This window comes from Leucoraja erinacea, chromosome 11 (assembly GCF_028641065.1).
Source record: "Leucoraja erinacea ecotype New England chromosome 11, Leri_hhj_1, whole genome shotgun sequence".
Classification (NCBI taxonomy): Eukaryota; Metazoa; Chordata; class Chondrichthyes; order Rajiformes; family Rajidae; genus Leucoraja; species Leucoraja erinaceus.
The window spans coordinates 3,599,420-3,619,762 of NC_073387.1; the positions used below are offsets into that span (position 1 = coordinate 3,599,420).

At 44.5% G+C, this 20,343-nt stretch overlaps 1 protein-coding gene across 1 annotated transcript in view; it reads right to left on the reverse strand.

The window, feature by feature from the left end:
• Positions 1 to 20,343, reverse strand: part of LOC129701420 (serine/threonine-protein kinase 32A-like) — a 289,291-nt gene that overhangs the window by 133,474 nt on the left and 135,474 nt on the right. Inside the window, exon 4 of the mRNA XM_055642577.1 lies at positions 13,180 to 13,353. Within this exon, the coding sequence (XP_055498552.1) occupies positions 13,180 to 13,353 (174 nt within the window). The remainder of the gene's footprint in view (positions 1 to 13,179; positions 13,354 to 20,343) is intronic.

The following is a 20,343-nucleotide window of genomic DNA, read 5'->3' on the forward strand; positions in this document are numbered from 1 at the left end:
ATAGTAGATGAGGTTGGAGGAGGTGCAAGTGAACCTCTGCCTAACCTGAAAGGACTGTAGAGGTCCCTGGACATAGTCAAGAGAGGAGGTATAGGGATAGGTGTATCTCCTGCAGTTGCAGGGGAAAGTACCCGAGGAGGGGGTGGTTTGGGTGGGAAGGGATGAGTGTAACGGGTATAGCTTGGACCCAATAGCAGCACAGAATCAGGCAGGTATAATTGGTCATGAACTTTATTACGATACTGTAACACAGAGTAGTAACACAGGAATGGGTACACGTACTCACACAGAGGCTCAGGATTGAGCGAGGGTTCCGAAGAGGGGCAGGCAGGAGACGTAGTCGGGGTAGCGGAAGGTTCGGTAACCAGGAGATCCAACACACGATGCAAACAAACCAGCGAGGGACAGACGAAAGGAGAGTCAAAGCCAGGCAGGAAGTCGAGGAGCCGTTGCAGGGATACACCAAACAGCCCAGGAGAGAGGCAGACAGAAACCAGGAGGTACGGGACGAAGGCCGTGGTCGGGGACAGAAGGCTGAGGTGATATCCGGGAAGACGACAGGACGGAATGGTCAGGGGCAGGCAGTTTCGAATCCGTGTAGTCAGTCGGGAAATCACTGGAGAGTCTTGCATGAATGCTGAGAACAATCTGGCACTGTGTGAACGGTGAGGAGAGTCTATATACCGGGTTAATTGGTGATCAGAAGCAACTGAGTGCAACAGGTGAGGAGAGTTGGGCTGATGAGAGGGGAGTGGCAGGCAGGCAGGTGAGGAGAAGGAGGACCGGTGGAAAAGTACTGGGAGGTGAAGTGGATGAGAATGAGGAGAGGGCAGACTGTGACAATGAGTTAACCAGGGAGTTGCGGAGGGAATGGTCGTCATTCAAATCTTTGGGTCAAAGATGTACGGCTTTGTATGTTAATTGGACTGTGTAGCGTAAAGAGTGATTGATGGTTGGCATGGACTCGGTGAGCTGCAGGGCCTGTTTCCTTGCTGTATCTTTTAATCAATTGAATGATGCTGCCTGGCCTGTTTCCAGCATTTTTTGTTGTTGTCATTGACAGACACATCCTTGCATGCCTCCATAAGCAAGTGTGTTAGATTTGTTTTTTGTTGCCATTGCTCATGAGCTATTAAACCAAGGCTCTGATAGTTTATTCGCCAGCATGTTAAAACCCCATCCTTTAGCTTTGCGACCTACACACTGCTTCCAGCCGACAGCAAACATGCAGCCCAGAGCATCACACAAACAAACCTCCCTTCTATTGACTCCATTTATACCTCACACTACCTCAGCAAGGCCAGCAGCATAATCAAAGACCAGTCGCACCCTGGCTACTCCCTCTTCTCCCCTCTCCAAGCAGGCAAAAGGTATAGAAGTATGAAAACGCACACCTCCAGACCTCATATTCCGCCTGGGCAGCTTGCATCCTGATAGCATGAATGTTGAATTCTCCCAATTTTGCTAGCCCTTGCTGTCTCCTCCCCTTCCTTAACCCTCAAGCTGTCTCCTCCCATCCCCCCGCCCTCGGGCTCCTCCTCCTCCCCTTTTTCCTTCCTTCTCCCCTCCCACCCCCCATCAGTCTGAAGTAGGGTTTCGGCCCGAAACGTCGCCTATTTTCTTCGCTCCATAGATGCTGCTGCACCCGCTGAGTTTCTCCAGCAATTTTGTGTACCTCCAGATTGAGGGACAGTTTCTTCCTGGCTATTATCAAGCAACTGAATCATCCTACCACAACCAGAGAGCAGCCCTGAACTGTAGAAATATTACCATTGCGAATAGATAATACAATTGTAATCATGTGTTGTCTTTCTGCTGACTGGTTCGCACGCAACGAAAGCTTTTCATTTTACCTCAGTACACGTGACAATAAACTACACTGTGGATCGACTACAATGATGATTACATAATGACTACAGAATGTGCCTGTTGATATTTGGAAAAATACTGTTACCCAAGATACTCCTGCATCAGCCAGATTATTTAATAACAGAAACCAAATGGAAGCTTGGTTATTAATGTGTATTCAGAACATCTGCTGGCAACTCTATGGGCAATGGCAATATTTATAGAGTTTTGTTCTGAGTCCAGTGATATGGTAACGGCTGATTAATATAACCTTTAGCAAAATGACAACTTTGATAGCGACACACCCAGAATAAATCTACATAGCTGATTTAGGCTTCACTGAATGATTTATATCGTTGACTTGCAGCTCCAGCAACATCTAATGCATGCAATAACGTCACAGGGAAGGTGTTCCAATTTGATATAGGTGCTTTAGACAAGGTGTGGAGTGGAAACACATGGGTGAAGAAGTGGTTTAGTTTAGCTTAGTTTAGAGATACAGAGCAGAAGCAGGCCTGTCAGCCCACTGGGTCCGAGCCAACCTGCGATCCCCGCATATTAACACTATCCTACACCCACTAGCGACAATTTTTACATTTACCAAGCCAATTTACCTACAAACCTGTACGTCTTTGGAGTGTGGGAGGAAACCGAAGATCTCGGAGAAAACGCACACAAGATCACGGGGAGAACGTACAAACTCCACACAGACAGCACTCAAAGTCAGGATCGAACCGGGTCTCCAGTGCTGCATTCAGCGTAAGGCAGCAATTCTACCGCTGCGCCACCGTGACCACCTGATTTAGAGATACAGTGTTCAGAGATACAGTGCGTAAACAGGCCCCTACGGTCCACCGAGTTCACACTGACCAGCTATCACCCTGTACACTGCCTACACACTAGGTACAATTTACAATATTTACCCAAGCCAAACAACCTACAAACCTGTACGTCTTTGAAATGTGGGAGGAAGCCGGAGCAGCCGGAGAAAACCCGCGTGGTCGCGGGGAGAACATACAAATTCTGTACAGAGAACACCCATAGTCAAGATGGAACCCAGGTCCCTGGCAGTGTAAGGCAGCAACTCTACTGCTGCGCTCATGTTCCACCCTGGTGTGCAGTGGCGTGGGAAGGAGGGTATGATTTCACAGGACGCTGGCACTGGTTCCAAAATAATGTAGTTGGGCTGCAGTTCAGCCTGAGCTACGGCTCTTGAATTAAAAATGAATACATTGAGTGAGAAGAGGCTCAGGAGGAAAATAATTGTAATATGACAAAGCGACAGGGGAAAAACAGATAATAATCAGAAAAGGTGCTTTTTCAGACACAACCACGCTTCTTTGAAGCATAGAATGCTGAGGGGTGACTTTATTTTGGTGTAGAAGATCATGAGGGGCATCGATAAAGTGAATGCTCTCAATCTTTCTCCCAGGGTAGGAGATTCCAAAACTAGAGGGTGTAGACTACGATGACAGGGGAGAGATTTCAGAGGGAGCCCTGGGGTGACGTTTTCACTAAGAGGGTATTCCGTATCTAGGATGAGCAGTCAGATGAAACTATAGAAGTGGATACAATAACAACATTTGAAACAGATATGTGTATGAAGAGTTTAGAGGGCTATTGGCTAAATTCAAATGGAGCTAGCCCAGTATGTCAAATTGGCCAGCATGGACAATATGGGCTGAAGGGCCTGTTTCCTTGCGATACAACTCTATGACTCTATATAGGATGCACGGTAATTAAAAGGGAAAGGAATGGTGTCAGATTAGGAAAACAGGAGGTGCAACGAGACCTGGTTGTGCTTGTACATCAGTCACTGAAAGTAAGCATGCAGGTACAGCAGGCAGTGAAGAAAGCAAATGGCATGTTGGCCTTCATAGTGAGAGGATTTGAATTTAGGAGCAAGGAGGTCCTACTGCAGTTGTACAGGGCCCTAGTCAGCCCGCACCTGGAGTATTGTGTGTAATTTTGGTCTCCTAATTTGAGGAAGGACATTATTGCTATTGAGGGAGTGCAGTGTACGTTCACCAGGTTAATACCCGGGATGGTGGGACTGACATATGTTGAAACAATGGGTTGACTGGGCTTGTATTCACTGGAATTTAGAAGGATGAGAGGATATCTTATAGAAACATATAAAATTCTTAAAGGATTGGACAGGCTAGGCGCAGGAAAAATGTTCCCAATGTTGGCAGATTCCAGAACCAGGGATCACAGTTTAAGACTAAGGGGTAGGCCATTTAGGACTGAGATGAAGAAAAACTTTTTCAACCAGAGAGTTGTGAATCTGTGGAATTCTCTGCCACAGAAGGCAGTGGAGGCCAATTCTCTGGACATTTTCGTTAGATTTAGCTCTTAGGGCCAAAGGAATCAAAGAATATGGGGGAAATAGCAGGAACGGGGTACTGATTTTAGATGATCAGCCATAGAAGCATAGAAAATAGGTGCAGGGTGTGGCCACTCGGCCCTTCGTGCCAGCACCGCCATTCATTGTGATCATGGCTGATCGTCCCCAATCAATAACCCTTGCCTGCCTTCTCCCCATATCCCTTGATTCCACTAGCCCCTAGAGCTCTATCTAACTCGCTCTTAAATCCATCCAGTGATTTGGCCTCCACTGCCCTCTGTGGCAGGGAATTCCACAATTTCACAACTCTCTGGGTGAAAAGGTTTTTTCTCACCTCAGTCTTAAATGGCCTCCCATTTATTCTAAGACTGTGGCCCAGATCATATTGAACGGTCGAAGGGCCTAACGGCCTACTCCTTCACCCATTTTTCTATGTTTCTATGTTTCTTGGAGAAATGTGAGATGCCTGCCTATAACATTAGAGCTGGAGGAGAAGTGGAAATGTGGAGTGTGATGTGTGACATGTTTGACAGGTGGAGTGTAATGCCCTGTAAACAGCATGGCAACAGGCCCTTCAGCCCAATTAGTCTGTGTTGACCAAGATGCCCCATCTAAGCTAGTCCCATTTGCCTGCATTATGTCCATATCACTCTAAACCTTTCCTATCCATGAACCCATTCAAATATATTTAAAAAAAATGCTTTGTATCTGCCTCAACTACCTCCTCTGGCAGCTCATTTCATATACTGTATCCACTGCCCTCTGAGTGCAAAAGGCAACCCTCAGGTTCTTATTCAATCTTTCCCCTTAAACCCATGTCCTCTGTTTCTTGAATCCTCTACCCCGGGTACAAGACTGTGCATTCACCCTGTCTATTCCCCTCATGATCTTGTACACCCACAGCCTCCTGCACTCCAGGGAATCAACTCCGAGCCTGCCCAATCTCTCCCTATAGCTCAGGCTCCTGGCAACATCCTCATCAATCTTCTCTGCACTCTTTCCAGCTTAATCACATCCTGCCTATAGCAGGGTGATTAAAACTGAACACAATAATCCAAATGCAGCCCCACCAGCATCCTATACAACAGTAACATAACAGACTCGAGTCTGAAGAAGGGTTTCGACCCGAAACAATGCCTATTCCTTTTCTCCAGAGATGGAGTCTGACCCGCTGTGTTACTCCAGCTTTTTGTGTCTATCTGCAGTCCCAACTTCTATACTCAGTATCCTGAAGGCCAATGTACCAAAAGCCTTCTTTACCATCCCATCTAACTGTACACCACTTTCAAGGAACTATCTACCGGCATTCTTAGATTCTTCCGTGCCCTACCATACACAGTGAAGGTCCTGACTATCCACAATGCAACCCCACACTTATCTTTATTGAACTCCATTTGCCATTCATGAAGAACGACTCCACACACAATGACAGTGGCAGGATATAAGGAACCGATTGGCATGGCGTGACATGGCAGCCATTGCGCCCATGACATGACAACGGTTAGGAAAAAGATTGTAGTAAAGAAATGTGAGACATGTCAGGAAGGGGCAGAGAAAATAAAAATAATATTTATGGAATAACGAATTTGCTCCAAATAGGAGTTATATAAGGTTGTTAGGATTGGGACTACTTTACATTCCAGCAAAGAAATTGATTGAGGGAACAAGAATAGAATATGAGAATAAAGTTATGAAGGAGCATAAAAATGGTCTGCAAATGCTTCAATAGGTATTGAAAATGAAGATTATAGACAATAGACAATGGACAATAAGGTGCAGGAATAGGCCATTCGGCCCTTCGAGCCAGCACCACCATTCAATATAATCATGGCTGATCATCCCCAATCAGTATCCTGCTCCCCAGAGCACCTAGAGGTAATTATAAGACCACTACAGTCAAACCTGAGAGTATTGATAAAGCGAAAAAGGGAATTGGCTCAGCAAGTAAACTAATACTTGATTCTGCCTTCACACAATAAAGGGCCTGTCCCACCAACATGTGACTGCATGCGGCGAGCGTGACCTAACGTGGTCACTTGAGCCATACGGCCTTGCGGGGCTGGTCCCACTTCGATCGCCGGAGCCGTATGGAGTTGTGCGGGGCTGGTACCGACATCGCGCGGGGCTCAGAAAAACTGACACTGTCCAAAAGTTCCGTGTGGCAACGGCCTGTCGGGCCACAGCCGCATTGAGGCCGTACGCAGCGTCTCGACGTCGAACGCAGCATCTTGACACCGTACGCAGCGTCTGGACGCCATACGCAGTGTCTTGACGGCATACATCTAGCGCGTGGCGTTGCGCGATGACGTCACCGCCCGGCGTGCCGTTGCGTGATGACGTAACCGTTCAACATCCAAATTCATTTGGCCCTCCTCCTGCCCAGCTGATTGGTGAGTATGATGTCGGGACCAGCCCCGCACAACTCCAGACAGCTTTGTGGTTGAAAGTGGGACCGGCCCCGCGAGGCCGTACGCCTCAAGCCACCACGTTTGGTCGCGCTAGACGCATGCAATCGCATGCTGATGGGACAGGCCCTTAAGACACAAGTACTGCTACAGAGCTGTTACAGAACCTGGAATAGAATAAAGGGAAGGAACTAAACGAAAATACTCCGTGAGAAAATAATGTTGGCGAATTTAATGGCACCAAATGTTGTTGCATGGCTGATGATCTGCATTCCAGAGCCATAAAGGAGGTTTAGTTTAGAGATACAGCATGGAAACGGATGCTTCAGCCCGCCAAGTCCACGCTGATCATCGACAACCCATTTCTATATTTTGCCACTTTCTCATCCATTCCCTATACAGGTGTCAGAGGTTACGGGGAGAAGGTAGGACAATGGGGTTAGGAGGGAGAGATAGATCAACCAAAATTGATAGGTGGAGCAGACTTGATGGGCCAAATGGCCAAATTCTACTCCTATTCCCTTTGACCTTAAGGGAAGCACAATTTACAGAGGTCAATTAACCTACAAACTCAGACAGCTTCCAATGTCAGGACTGAACCCGGGTCACTGGAGACATGGTGGGCTGAAGCCACTTCCATGCTGAATGGCTCTGACTTTAATGAGAGAGAGCAAGGTGGTCAGAAGGAAAACAAAGTCTCTCATTCCCTGTTCTGACAGTTTTGACCTGAAATGTTATCAGCCTCTCTTCTCCCAGATGCTGTTTGATCTATTGTGTGTTTACAGAAAAGATAGAATGGTACAAGATGGAAACACAGACCGATTATTGAGGTGAATTTGCAAGAATGGGACTTGTATCCTTAGTTATATAATTAAGTGAGAATGCTGCCAATGTAGCAAACTGTACAGTGGAATCCACATTCTTCCATTCCCTGCATAGTGACGTGCCTATCTAAAAGACTCTTCTTCACCATTATTGTATCTGCTTACATCACCGCCCCTGGCAGTTTGTTCCAGGCACCCAACCTCTTCCTGTAAACAAACTCACGCACATCTCCTTTAAACCTTCTCCCACTCACCTTAAATCTACGGCCTCTAGTATTCGACATTCCACACTGGGAAAAGATTCTGACTGTCTACCCTATCTATATCTCTCATGATTTTATAAACTTCTATCAGGTCTCCCTTCAGCCTCTGACTCTCCACACATAACAATACAAGTTTGCTTCCAGCATTTTCTACTTTATTTAATGTTTCTAGCATCCAACGGATTGCTGTGCAGGGAGCCAGCATGAGCCTGATGGCTGAACGGCCTCCTGTTTTGCATTCTACAAGGTTAAAAGTAGAGGAAGACAATTTGAGGTCAGCATTAGAGGAATGCACTGATTTCAGGCAGCTGTGGACTGGAGAACCTACGGGGATTGGCTGTGAATGGATTTCAAAGCAGAAACACACATTTTCAAAGCAAGGTGACCCTAGTCTGTGAGCACAGAAAGAATGAGTGTATATAGACACAAAATGCAGGAGTAACTCAGTGGGGCAGGTAATATCTCTGGATAGGAGGAATGGGTGACATTTCGGGACTTGACCCTGACTTTCAGTCCGAAACGTCACCCATTCCTTCTCTCCAGAGATGCTGCCGGTCCCGCTGAGTTACGCCAGTATTTTGTGTCTATCTATGGTGTAAACCAGCATCTGCAGTTCCTTCCAACACAAGAGCGAGTGTATGCTCTTTCTGGAAACTAGGGTACATGTACAGGCAGCAAATAAATGTTCTCTGCTGTTGAAGTCTGGACAGGATTTTATTACCATTCTGCTCTAAAGTATCCCGAAGCCTTGCTTGCAACTGAAGACAGAAGCCACCCTGGGAGTTCTTGGATACTCCTCAGCAGCTCCTCATTCCAAAGATCTCTGAACCTTACAGAGTGCAAAATGAAATAATTTACTTTCAAGAACCAGCCTGGAGGTCAAGAATCCAATGTTGTTGGTGTTAAGCAAATTTAAAGTTAACCTGTGTGACTCGTTTAAATTGTGATTTAATCAGCAGTCAGCTGGCATTTTGTAAAACCACATGCATGATTTTGAATTTGCATAAAGAAGAAACCTGACGATAATTAGTCAAAGCATGTCTACTTCACCCTAGCTCACAATCATCAGATGATTATATTTCAGGATCAAAGTGAGATAAAACCAACAACAAAATCAATTAACTATTCGCAATGTAAGTTGCTGTTATGTAAAGGACTGTAGTTATTGATGCACATGCATCACAGCACAATGTTGAAGGATACTTGGATTAACTTCAGATAAACCTGAAATATTAACTCTGTCTCACTCCTCCACAGACGCTACACGGCATGGTGATTCTTTCCAGCATTTTTAATGTTTATAGCAAATTATAAATGAACAGAGTTCTTTTCCAATGCTTTAAAAGATACTCAAAAATCACTTAATTGCAAAAGCGGCAATAATCTGATTGTGTCATATTCACTAGCACCAGAGTGGTTGCTATATTCCAGCAGATGTACTGTATAAATGAGGAGGCAAATGAGTAAAAGTCACCAGGCAAATCCATAGTTAGGTTTTAAAACTTGGTCAATTAATGGTCAAAATTTTAAAGTTGGATTCTTCCAACCACAAGTTTTTGCCTCTGATTTAGCATGCCTTTTGATATCTTCTATTAGGTTTCCTTTGTCACCTGAATAACACTGTTGCCATCAACACATCCAAGTTAAGACACAAAATGTTGGAGTAACTCAGCAGGTCGGGCAGCATCTCTGGAGAACATGGATAGGTGACATCGTGGCGCAGCGGTAGAGTTGGTGCCTTACAGCGCCAGGGACCCGGGTTCCATCCTGACTAGGGGTGCTGTCTATTTTAAACAACTGCACTTGATGCCTGCTCCTCTATTCCCACCACTGCTCAGAATCACAGAGTTAATGGAAGAGATTCCGCTGTAGTTTGCTTCAGTGGCAGCATTTGACAGTAGATCTCCTTTGACAGTAGATCTACAACGTTTGCCACTTAGAAGAGCAAGGGAAGAGAGTGGATGGGGGATACAATCATCTCCAACTCATATAGTCCCTTCATTTGTCATTAACATAGCTTTTAGATAGTTGGGAACCCAGCAGTGTAATCCATGGCTTTCCACAAATTATGGTACACTTATTTATTCACTCAGTTTGCAATCAGTTAACCAATGCCCTATCCATAGTAAAACATATTTTCAATACCATATGTCCTTTTCGGAGTGGCATAATCCTACATAAAAGGTTGGCACAGTGGTGCAGTGGTAGAGTTGCTGCCTCACAGCGCCAGAGATCCGGGTTTGATCCCGACTATGGGTGCTGTCTGTACGGAGTTTGTACGTTCTCCCCGTGACTGCATGGGTTTTGCTCAGATGTTCCGGTTTCCTCCCACACTCCACACTTCAGTAAAAATTGGAAATTGCCCGAAGTGTATAGTGTGTGCTATTGTAATGGGGATGGCTGGTCGCCACGTGCTCTGTGGGCCCCAAGGACTTGTTTCTGCACTGTATCTATAAACTATAACTAAAGTAAATTCCCTTTTGGGAATCAAAATACACTTCAGTCATTGATAGCCACAACCTCTCTTACATAAAACTGTTCTAACTTTGACGAATCATGTAATTTTTAAGTGTCCTGACACCACACAGGTAATACAAATCTTCTCCACCATTGATGCAGACCAGCTGACCTACTTTTCCCATCTTCTTTTCAACAGGTCTGGGAGCAGAAAGTCAACATTGTGCGCTCCCTTGAGCAAGTTCAACTGTTCAATGACATTTCATGGATGTTCTGATCATTGGCCGGCAACTCCACTTTCCTGCCTTTAACCAAAATTATTCCTCCTTGTTTCCGGTTCCCTTGGGAAATATCTTCACCGCATCAACCCCGTCATGCCCTTTTAAAATCTTATAGGTTTCATTAAATTGCCTCTAGGTCTTCTAAACTACAGACAGTTTCGGCACAAAGGTCTGAAACATAGAAACATAGAAATTAGGTGCAGGAGAAGGCCATTCGGCCCTTCGAGCCTGCACCACCATTCAATATGATCATGGCTGATCATCCAACTCAGTATCCCGTACCTGCCTTCTCTCCATACCCTCTGATCCCCTTAGCCACAAGGGCCACATCTAACTCCCTCTTAAATATAGCCAATGAACTGGCCTCGACTACCCTCTGCGGCAGAGAGTTCCAGAGATTCACCATTCTCTGTGTGAAAAAAGTTCTTCTCATCTCGGTTTTAAAGGATTTCCCCCTTATCCTTAAGCTGTGACCCCTTGTCCTGGACTTCCCCAACATCGGGTTCAATCTTCCTGCATCTAGCCTGTCCAACCTCTTAAGAATTTTGTAAGTTTCTATAAGATCCCCTCTCAATCTTCTAAATTCTAGAGAGTATAAACCAAGTCTATCCAGTCTTTCTTCATAAGACAGTCCTGACATCCCAGGAATCAGTCTGGTGAACCTTCTCTGTACTCCCTCTATGGCAATAATGTCCTTCCTCAGATTGGGAGACCAAAACTGTACGCAATACTCCAGGTGTGGTCTCACCAAGACCCTGTACAACTGCAGTAGAACCTCCCTGCTCCTATACTCAAATGCTTTTGCTATGAAAGCTAACATACCATTCGCTTTCTTCACTGCCTGCTGCACCTCCATGCCTACTTTCAATGACTGGTGTACCATGACACCCAGGTCTCGCTGCATCTCCCCTTTTCCTAGTCGGCCACCATTTAGATAATAGTCTGCTTTCCTGTTTTTGCCACCAAAATGGATAACCTCACATTTATCCACATTATACTGCATCTGCCAAATATTTGCCCACTCACCCAGCCTATCCAAGTCACCTTGCAGTCTCCTAGCATCCTCCTCACAGCTAACATTGCCCCCCAGCTTAGTGTCATCCGCAAACCTGGAGATATTGCCTTCAATTCCCTCATCCAGATCATTAATATATATTGTAAATAGCTGGGGTCCCAGCACTGAGCCTTGCAGTACCCCACAAGTCACTGCCTGCCATTGTGAAAATGACCTGTTTACTCCTACTCTTTGCTTCCTGTTTGCCAGCCAGTTCTCTATCCACATCAATACCGAACCCCCAATGCCGCGTACTTTAAGTTTGGACCCTGAAAAAGGGTCTCGACCCGAAACATCACCCATTCCTTCTCTCCAGAGATGCTGCCTGTCCCGCTGAGTTACTCCAGCAATTTGTGTCTATCTTAGGCACCATCTATTCAGCCTTTACTCTTATGCCAACTCTTTCTTCCTGTGAATCACTCAACTAAACCCTCTTGCCACTGCCTCTAAAACAAACATAATTGCTTCTTAAATAAGGAAGGATACACTTCTTCAAATTATACTTCCTGTACACATCTAAAAATGTTGTACTCCTTTCCTCTGGCACTAAACATAAACATTCCATTTCACTTCCAAATTATTTGTTGTACCTGTACCTACATGCCGACTTTTTTGTTTGAGTATACCCAGATCTTTCTGAATACTTGCCATCAGCAGTATTTCAAATCATATTAACTAAATAGGTGTCACCATTAAAAGGGCCGTACAAATGTAGATTCAGATGTCTACCAAAATAATACTGACCTACAGTAGCATTGAGAAGTTTCAACATGCCCAGATGAAACTCTATATTAATATACACGCCTTATATGGATTACATTAGGTGAAAGCTATCAAGCTCAGAATAGTTTAGAGATACAGCATGGAAACAGGCCCTTCGGCCCAGTGAGTCAGCAACAACCAGCGATCCCCACACTTCAACACTATCCTACACACACTAGGGACAATTTTTTTAAACATTTATAGCATGCCAATTAACCTACGTCTTTGGAGTGTGGGAGGAAACTGAAGATCTCGGAGAAAACCCAAGCAGGTCACGGGGAGAACGTACAAACACCATACAGACAGCACCCTTAGTCAGGATCGAACCCGGGTCTCTGACGCTGTAAGGCAGTAGCTCTACCCACAAATTGCACCATGCAATTTCAACCTGGAACTTAGAAATGACTTTTGACCATGTATTTCCTAATGGTAGAACATTGGCCGTGTATTTCATTGTGACCAATAATTTCCAGGATCAGATTGGTTCCCTTTGGCTGAGTGTGCTGAGACACTGCACAAATAATATGCACTTTTGAAAAGGTGGATTCAGCAAAGTAATTTAATGAATAACATGAAAATATTTTGCTTTGGACAATGCTTTTAACGCAACTCGTTAACTTGTAACTTTTAAATGCTTGTAACTTGTCAGTCATTAAGCGCACTGTAGATTTTTTTTATCAGTTATCATCACAATCATTCTATTGCGTTGACTACAGATGATTACAGGTAATAATAATGAAAATCTAAAGTGAAATTCATCACTTCATTCAATATGATCAGCCATGATCATATTGAATGGCGGTGCAGGCTCGAAGGGCCGAATGCCATACTCCTGCACCTATTTTCTATGTTTCTATCACATTACAAAGGTGAGCACACTGCACAAAGGATAACTTCATTTATAATTAAGAAGATCGTCCACAGCCTGAATGACTAACCTGTGAATGATGTGCCTGTCCTGCAGATAGTCCAGAGCCAGAGCCAGCTCACAGATATAAAGTTTCACAGTTTCTTCCTTGAAGTGAACGTTCTGTTGCAGGTGATATCTGAGGTCTCCACCGAGAAGAAGGTCGACCACCATGAACATGTCCTCCTCATCTTGAAAAGAATACCTGAAAGATGGGGTATAAACTGTGATTACTGACATCTGCAGTACAGCAAACTGTTTAGAGCCCTATAGGTTTATGAGAAGACCTCAGAGAGTAAATACTGCGAAAATGTTCCAATGTATGTGGAAGTAGGAAAATCAGCGCTATAAATGTAGACAAAAATGCTGGAGGAACTCAGCGGGTGGAGCAGCATCTATGGAGAGATTGTGGAACAGCATCCCTCTTCCCATCAGAACTTCCCCCTCCATCGACTCCTTTAAGTCGAGACTTAAAACTCATCTCTACTCCCAAACCTTTTTTGGCGTCCTCTGAGCGAGGGCTATATGTATGTAGTGATGTTTGTATTTAATCTATGAACCACTGTTGTTGTTATACTATTCTTATACCAATGTACAGCACTTTGGCCAACGGGAGTTGTTTTTTAAATGTGCTATATAAATAAAAATGACTTGACTTGACTTGAAGAAACGTCGCTTATTCCTTCTCTCCATCGATGCTGCCTCACCCGCTGAGTTCCTCCAACATTTTTGTCCACCTTCGATTTTTCCAGCATCTGCAATTCTGTCTTAAACAGCACTATGAATGTAATCGGATAAAGCTAATAGAGAATTATGGGTGGCACAGTAACACAGTTGGTAGAATTGCTGCCTCACAGCGCCAGAGACCCAGGTTCAATTCTGACTCCAGGTGTTGTCTGTGTGTAGTTTGCACATTCTCCCTGTGACTGGGTTGGTTTCCGAGTGCTCCGGTTTCCTCACACATTCCAAAGGCGTGCGGTTTTTGGCCTTAGTTACTGGGTAGGTTGCTTGGCCTCTTTAAATTGTTCCGAGTGTGTGTGGAGTGGATGCGAAAGTGGAATAACGTAGGGTGAGTGTGAACTGGTGATCGATGTTTGGCATGGACAGGGTGGGCCGAAGGGCCTGTTTCCTTGTTATATCTCTAAACTAAATTCAGGCAAAACCTCTTTGCCCAGAGTGTAGTTCAAAAGAGGAATTCACAAACCACGAGTTGAGTTTAGTAGCTCAAGTACATTCAAAGAAACACAAGGTCAGTGCACAAGGGAGAAACAAATAGATTTTGTTGGTAGAATTGATGAAGAGGTTGATACGAAAGCCAGCTGTAAGGAATGACCTAGTTCTCCGCATTAATCCCAAGTGGCATCCATCACAACCAAAGCTAAAAGTCATCTTGAAAAGAACTAGAGCTACAACAAACAAACTAATGAGCCAATTAGACCACTTTGAAATCAGCAAAGTTAATTTCAGTTTGAAAGACAAAAAATTCAGCGGGTCAGGTAACATCTCCAGAGAACACTGATAGGTTTTGAGTCGGCAGTCACATTGGCGTAGCGGTAGAGTTGCCGCCTTACAGCAAAATACAGCGCCGGAGATCCTGGTTCGATCCCCGCTATGGGCGCTGTCTGTACGGAGTCTGTACGTTCTCCCCGTGGCCAGTGTGGGTTTTCACCGAGATCTTCGGTTTCCTCCCACACTTCAAAGATGAACACGTTTGTAGGTTAATTGGCTTGATAAAAATGTAACAATTGTCCGGTATAAAATTGTCCAACTTCCTGGTACAAGGTACAAGGGATCCTTCTTCACACTGATTGCAGGGGAGCAAGGAGAGGCAGGACAGAGCGTGGCTGGTAATGGCAGGCGAGGGGGGGTTTTGATAGGCAAATTGTTGGACAAAGGCTAGAGATGAAAAGACAGATCACCAAGTGCTGGAGTAACTCAGTAGGTCCGGCAACATCTCTCGAGAACATAGCCACAAATCCACATTCTCCAGAGATGTTGCTTGACCTGAGTTGCTCCAGCACCTTGTTACTTTTTATGTATTAACCAGCATCTGCAATTCCTTGTTTCTGAATGAAAAGACAGGTGTGAACCGTGAAAGGATAAAGAGATGCAAATTGTGAAACTCGAGAGGAGAAAAGTTGTGAACTGTGTAGCCATTGGAAGGGATGCAGGGAGGGTGAAGGGAGAGGTCCGTGCAAGGTCAGCCAGGTCCAGGGGAGGACAATGGAGAGGGGGGGGGGGGGAGCTAGCTAGGGGGGGGGGTGGTCTTTGGGAAGAAAGAGAAGGGGGAAAGTACCAAAGAAAGGTAACAATTGATGGAGTAACTCAGGGGGTCAGGCAGCACCTCTGAAAACCATTGATAGGTGATGTTCTTGACATTCTTGCCATAGAGGGAGTACAGAGAAGGTTCACCAGACTGATTCCTGGGATGTCAGGACTTTCATATGAAGAAAGACTAGATAGACTCGGTTTGTACTCGCTAGAATTTGGAAGATTGAGGGGGGATCTTATAGAAACTTACAAAATTCTTAAAGGGTTGGACAGGCTAGATGCAGGAAGATTGTTCCCGATGTTGGGGAAGTCCAGAACAAGGGGTCATAGTTTAAGGAGAAGGGGGAAATCTTTTAGGACCGAGATGAGGAAAACTTTTTTCACACAGAGAGTGGTGAATCTCTGGAATTCTCTGGTGCAGAAGGTAGTTGAGGCCAGTTCATTGGCTATATTTAAGAGGGAGTTGGATGTGGCCCTTGTGGCTAAAGGGATCAGGGGATATGGAGAGAAGGCAGGTACAGGATACTGAGTTGGATGATCAGCCATGATCATATTGAATGGCGGTGCAGGCTCGAAGGGCCGAATGGCCTACTCCTGCACCTATTTTCTATGTTTCTATGTCTATGTTTCTATGTTCTGGATCGGGACCTTTCTTCAGACTGATTGTGGAGGAGGGGGAAGAGAGCTGGAAAAGAGAGGGCCAGAACAGGGTATGGCGGGCAATAGGTGAATACAAGTGAGGGGGGGGCTTTGATTGGCAGATTGTTGGACAAAGGCCACAGATGAAAATCCCATAAAGGATTAAGTTGCGAATTGTGAATTTCAACGGTAGAGAAGTTGTGACTTGTATGGTACCAGAGAAAGACACAAAATCCCGGAGTGACTTCACCTTGCACAAGTTGAACTTTGATCATCCCATGGTCACAATCAGTTCCATCATTACAGCGTTCAGTTTCAAAAGTAATTAGCTGGTTTTAATGCATTGTGATTACTCTCTTTATAAACATGGGGAAAAGCACAGCCAGAAAATGCCCTCAGTGAGAAAGCTCGTCAAACTCTGTAGGCCTAAAGGGCCTGTCCGTCTTATACAATTTTTTTCGGCGACTTGCCGGCACCCATCATAGTCGCAGCAGGTGGCCGAAAATGTTCAAAATGTTGAAAATCCAGCGGCGACCAGAAAAAGGTATGAGTCTTTGGGCAACTACTCACGACCATACAGGATTCACCCCGCGACATGTCTTGAGACAGGAGGTCCTTTCAAAACAACCTAAAGTGCATATCACCTCATGATCTTTTCGTTGGATTGTGGGATTAATGAATGAAAACTATTCCTTTGCAAAGATAAAAACAAGGTGTGAGTTGATAGAAAACAAGCACGCACAAAACACCCACGCACACACATGCACAAAACATATATACACACACACAACACACCCACACACACACACAAACATAATTTAGTACATACACACATTAGTACAACACACACAAACACAATTAAGTATACACACACAACATACTCTCACAAACACATGCACAGTACACATACGCACACACACTATCTTCGCATAGGACTTGGTCACTAAGTGTGGTATTAAACACTCAAGAATATGAAATGAGCATAAATAATTTGGATTCTTTCACCTACCAATCTCACGTAGCATCCTTTTCACTATCTGCATCAATTTTGTTTCCCAAGGGAATGCTAAGTAAAATTCTTCTCTGGTCTCCAGAAGATACTTGAGCAAAACCCTCCTACACTTACATTTAATTTTACCTCACCAGCTACTTTCCATTGGTGATATTGCTACAGACAGAATAGTAATAATGTTCTTCATCCCAGTTGACGTCCCTGAATTATATAACTCGACTCCAGGTATTTATGCAGCTCCCGTTGGAATGTGCTAATTACCATGGTATCATCAGGTTTTACGAGCAATTTGTTCCACATAGTTTCCAATCTATAGAAAAATGTATTCCCTTAATCTCAAACCTCATTTGATACTGGTTAATTTTGCATTAGATTGTATTGAAATGTACTGAAACTGTTACGAATTTAAATGGATAATGTGTGAAATGACAAAAAGACAATCTGAAGTGCATTCACCATGATCTTAAATGATTGCAGAAGGCATATTTACTCAAGAAAATTGTACCTTACTGTAATTTCGTTAATTATCTTAACTGCAGAGATCGGCAATCAAACACAAGAGCTTGTCACCATGCCACTGGTGCCAATCCTGTTGCAAAGTAGTGCACAAGGACTATTTGAACTGCATAAGGTAGTGATTAGTGATCAGACTGTGAATCTATTAATGGCAGGCAGGAGAAAAGATAAATGTGAACAAAAAATTGCAAAGATATATGAAATATATTTAGTGTCTATCTTGATTGTAAAGGATGCAACAAACACGAGAATTTTTAAGATAAATACATTTTTGAGTTGTGCCAGGGGTTATGGGGAGAAGACAGGAGAATGGGGTTAGGAGGGAGAGATAGATCAGCCATGATTGAATGGCGGAGTAGACTTGATGAGCCGAATGGCCTAATTCTGCTCCTACCAAATTCTGCTCCTATATGAAAGTAAACATGCAGGTACACTAGGCAGTGAAGAAAGCATGTTGGCCTTCATAACAAGAGGATTTGAGTGTGGGAATAAAGAGGTCCTTCTGCAGTTCTATAGGGCCCTGGTGAAACCACATCTGGAGTATTGTGTGCAGTTTTGGTCTCTTAATTTCAGGAAGGACATCCTTGTGATTGAGGCAGTGCAGCGTAGGTTCATGAGGTTAATCCCCGGGATGGCGGGACTGTCATATGAGGAAGAATGCTGTTCATCGATTGCTTACGTAAGAATGCTGTTCATCGATTAATGCTATTCATCGATTACAGCTTAGCATTCAACACCATTATACCATCAAAACTGATCACCTGGGCAAACTCGGTAACCTGGGCATCGACCCCTCCCTCTGCAACTGGATACTGGACTTTCTAACCAACAGACCCCAGTCTGTTAGGTTAGACAAACACACCTCTTCAACCCTCACCCTGAACACCGGCGTTCCACAGGGCTGTGTGCTGAGCCCCCTCCTCTACTCCCTCTTCACCTATGACTGCACACCTGTACATGGTACTAACACCATCATCAAGTATGCAGATGATACAACGGTGATTGGCCTCATCAGCAACAACGATGAGTTGGCCTACAGGGAAGAGGTCCAGCACTTAGCAGCATGGTGCGCTGACAACAACCTGGCCCTTAACTCCAAGAAGACCAAGGAGCTCATTGTAGACTTCAAGAAGTCCAGAGGCGGCACGCACACCCCCATCCACATTAACAGGGCGGAGGTGAAACGTGTTTCTAGCTTCAGGTTCCTGGGAGTCAACATCTCCGATGACCTCTCTTGGACCCACAATACCTCAACTGTGATCAAGAAGGCTCACCAGCGTCTCTTCTTCCTGAGGAGACTGAAGAAGGTCCATCTGTCTCCTCAGATCCTGGTGAACTTCTACTGCTGCACCATCGAGAGCATCCTTACCAACTGCATCACAGTATGGTATGGCAACTGCTCTGTCTCCGACCGGAAGGCATTGCACAGGGTGGTGAAAATTGCCCAACGCATCACCGGTTCCTCGTTCCCCTCCATTGAGTCTGTCCAAAGCAAGCGTTGTCTGCGGAGGGCGCTCAGCATCGCCAAGGACTGCTCTCACCCCAACCATGGACTGTTTACCCTCCCACCATCCGGGAGGCGCTACAGGTCTCTCCGTTGCCAAACCAGCAGGTCGAGGAACAGCTTCTTCCCGGCGGCTGTCACTCTACTCAACAACGTACCTCGGTGACTGCCAATCACCACCCCACCCCCCCGGACACTTATTATTAATTATCCAAATCATTTGCTATGTCGCTCTTCCAGGGAGATGCTAAATGCATTTCGTTGTCTCTGTACTGTACACTGACAATGACAATTAAAATTGAATCTGAATCTGAATCTGAAAGATTAAAAAGACTGGGCTTGCATTCACTGGAATTTAGAAGGATGAGAGGGTATCTTATAGAAACATATAAAATTATAAAAAGATTGGACGCTTGATGCAGGAAAAATGTTCCCAATGTTGGGCGAGTCCAGAACCAGGGGCCACACTCGAAGAATAAAGAGGAGGCCATTTAAAACTGATATAAGAAAAAACTTTTTCACCCAGAGAGTTGTGAATTTGTGGAATTCTCTGCCGCAGAAGGCAGTAGAGGCCAATTCACTGGATTAATTTAAAAGAGCATTATATAGAGCTCTAGGGGCTAGTGGAATCAAGGGATATTGGGAGAAAGCAGGCACGGGTTACCGATTGTGGATGATCAGCCATGATTACAATGAATGGCGGTGTTGGATCGAAGAGCCCAATGGCTTCCTCCTGCACCTATGTTTCTCTGTTTCTGTCACTTATAACCTTATGACCTTAATTAAGAATGTAACGGCAGTAAGAAATTTAAAGCAATTAATATTAATGAGGAAATAATGCCAAATCTCCTGAATCTGATGCTCTGTATGATCAGGTTTAAAAAAAGTAGCTGCATAAAATATGGGAATGTGCATTTTGATCTCCCAGAATTTTCATGTGGATTAGAAATAGCAAATGTAAAAGCAACAAGTCAAACCAGGAGAGGAACGGCATGGAACTTAACATTGACATCTTCTGTGGGGGAAAATGTGAAAACATTTTATTTAAGATGTTATGAGTATAGATGCCATGAGTATAGAAGTTGGGAGGTCATTTTGCAGTAGTATAAGATGTTGATGAGACCGCATTTAGAATATTGTGTTCAGTTCTGGGCACCATGTTATAGGAAAGATATTGTTCAAGTTGAAAGGGTTCAGAAAATATTTACGAGGATGTTGCCAGAACTAGAGAGTGTGAGCTGGGTCACTAGTCC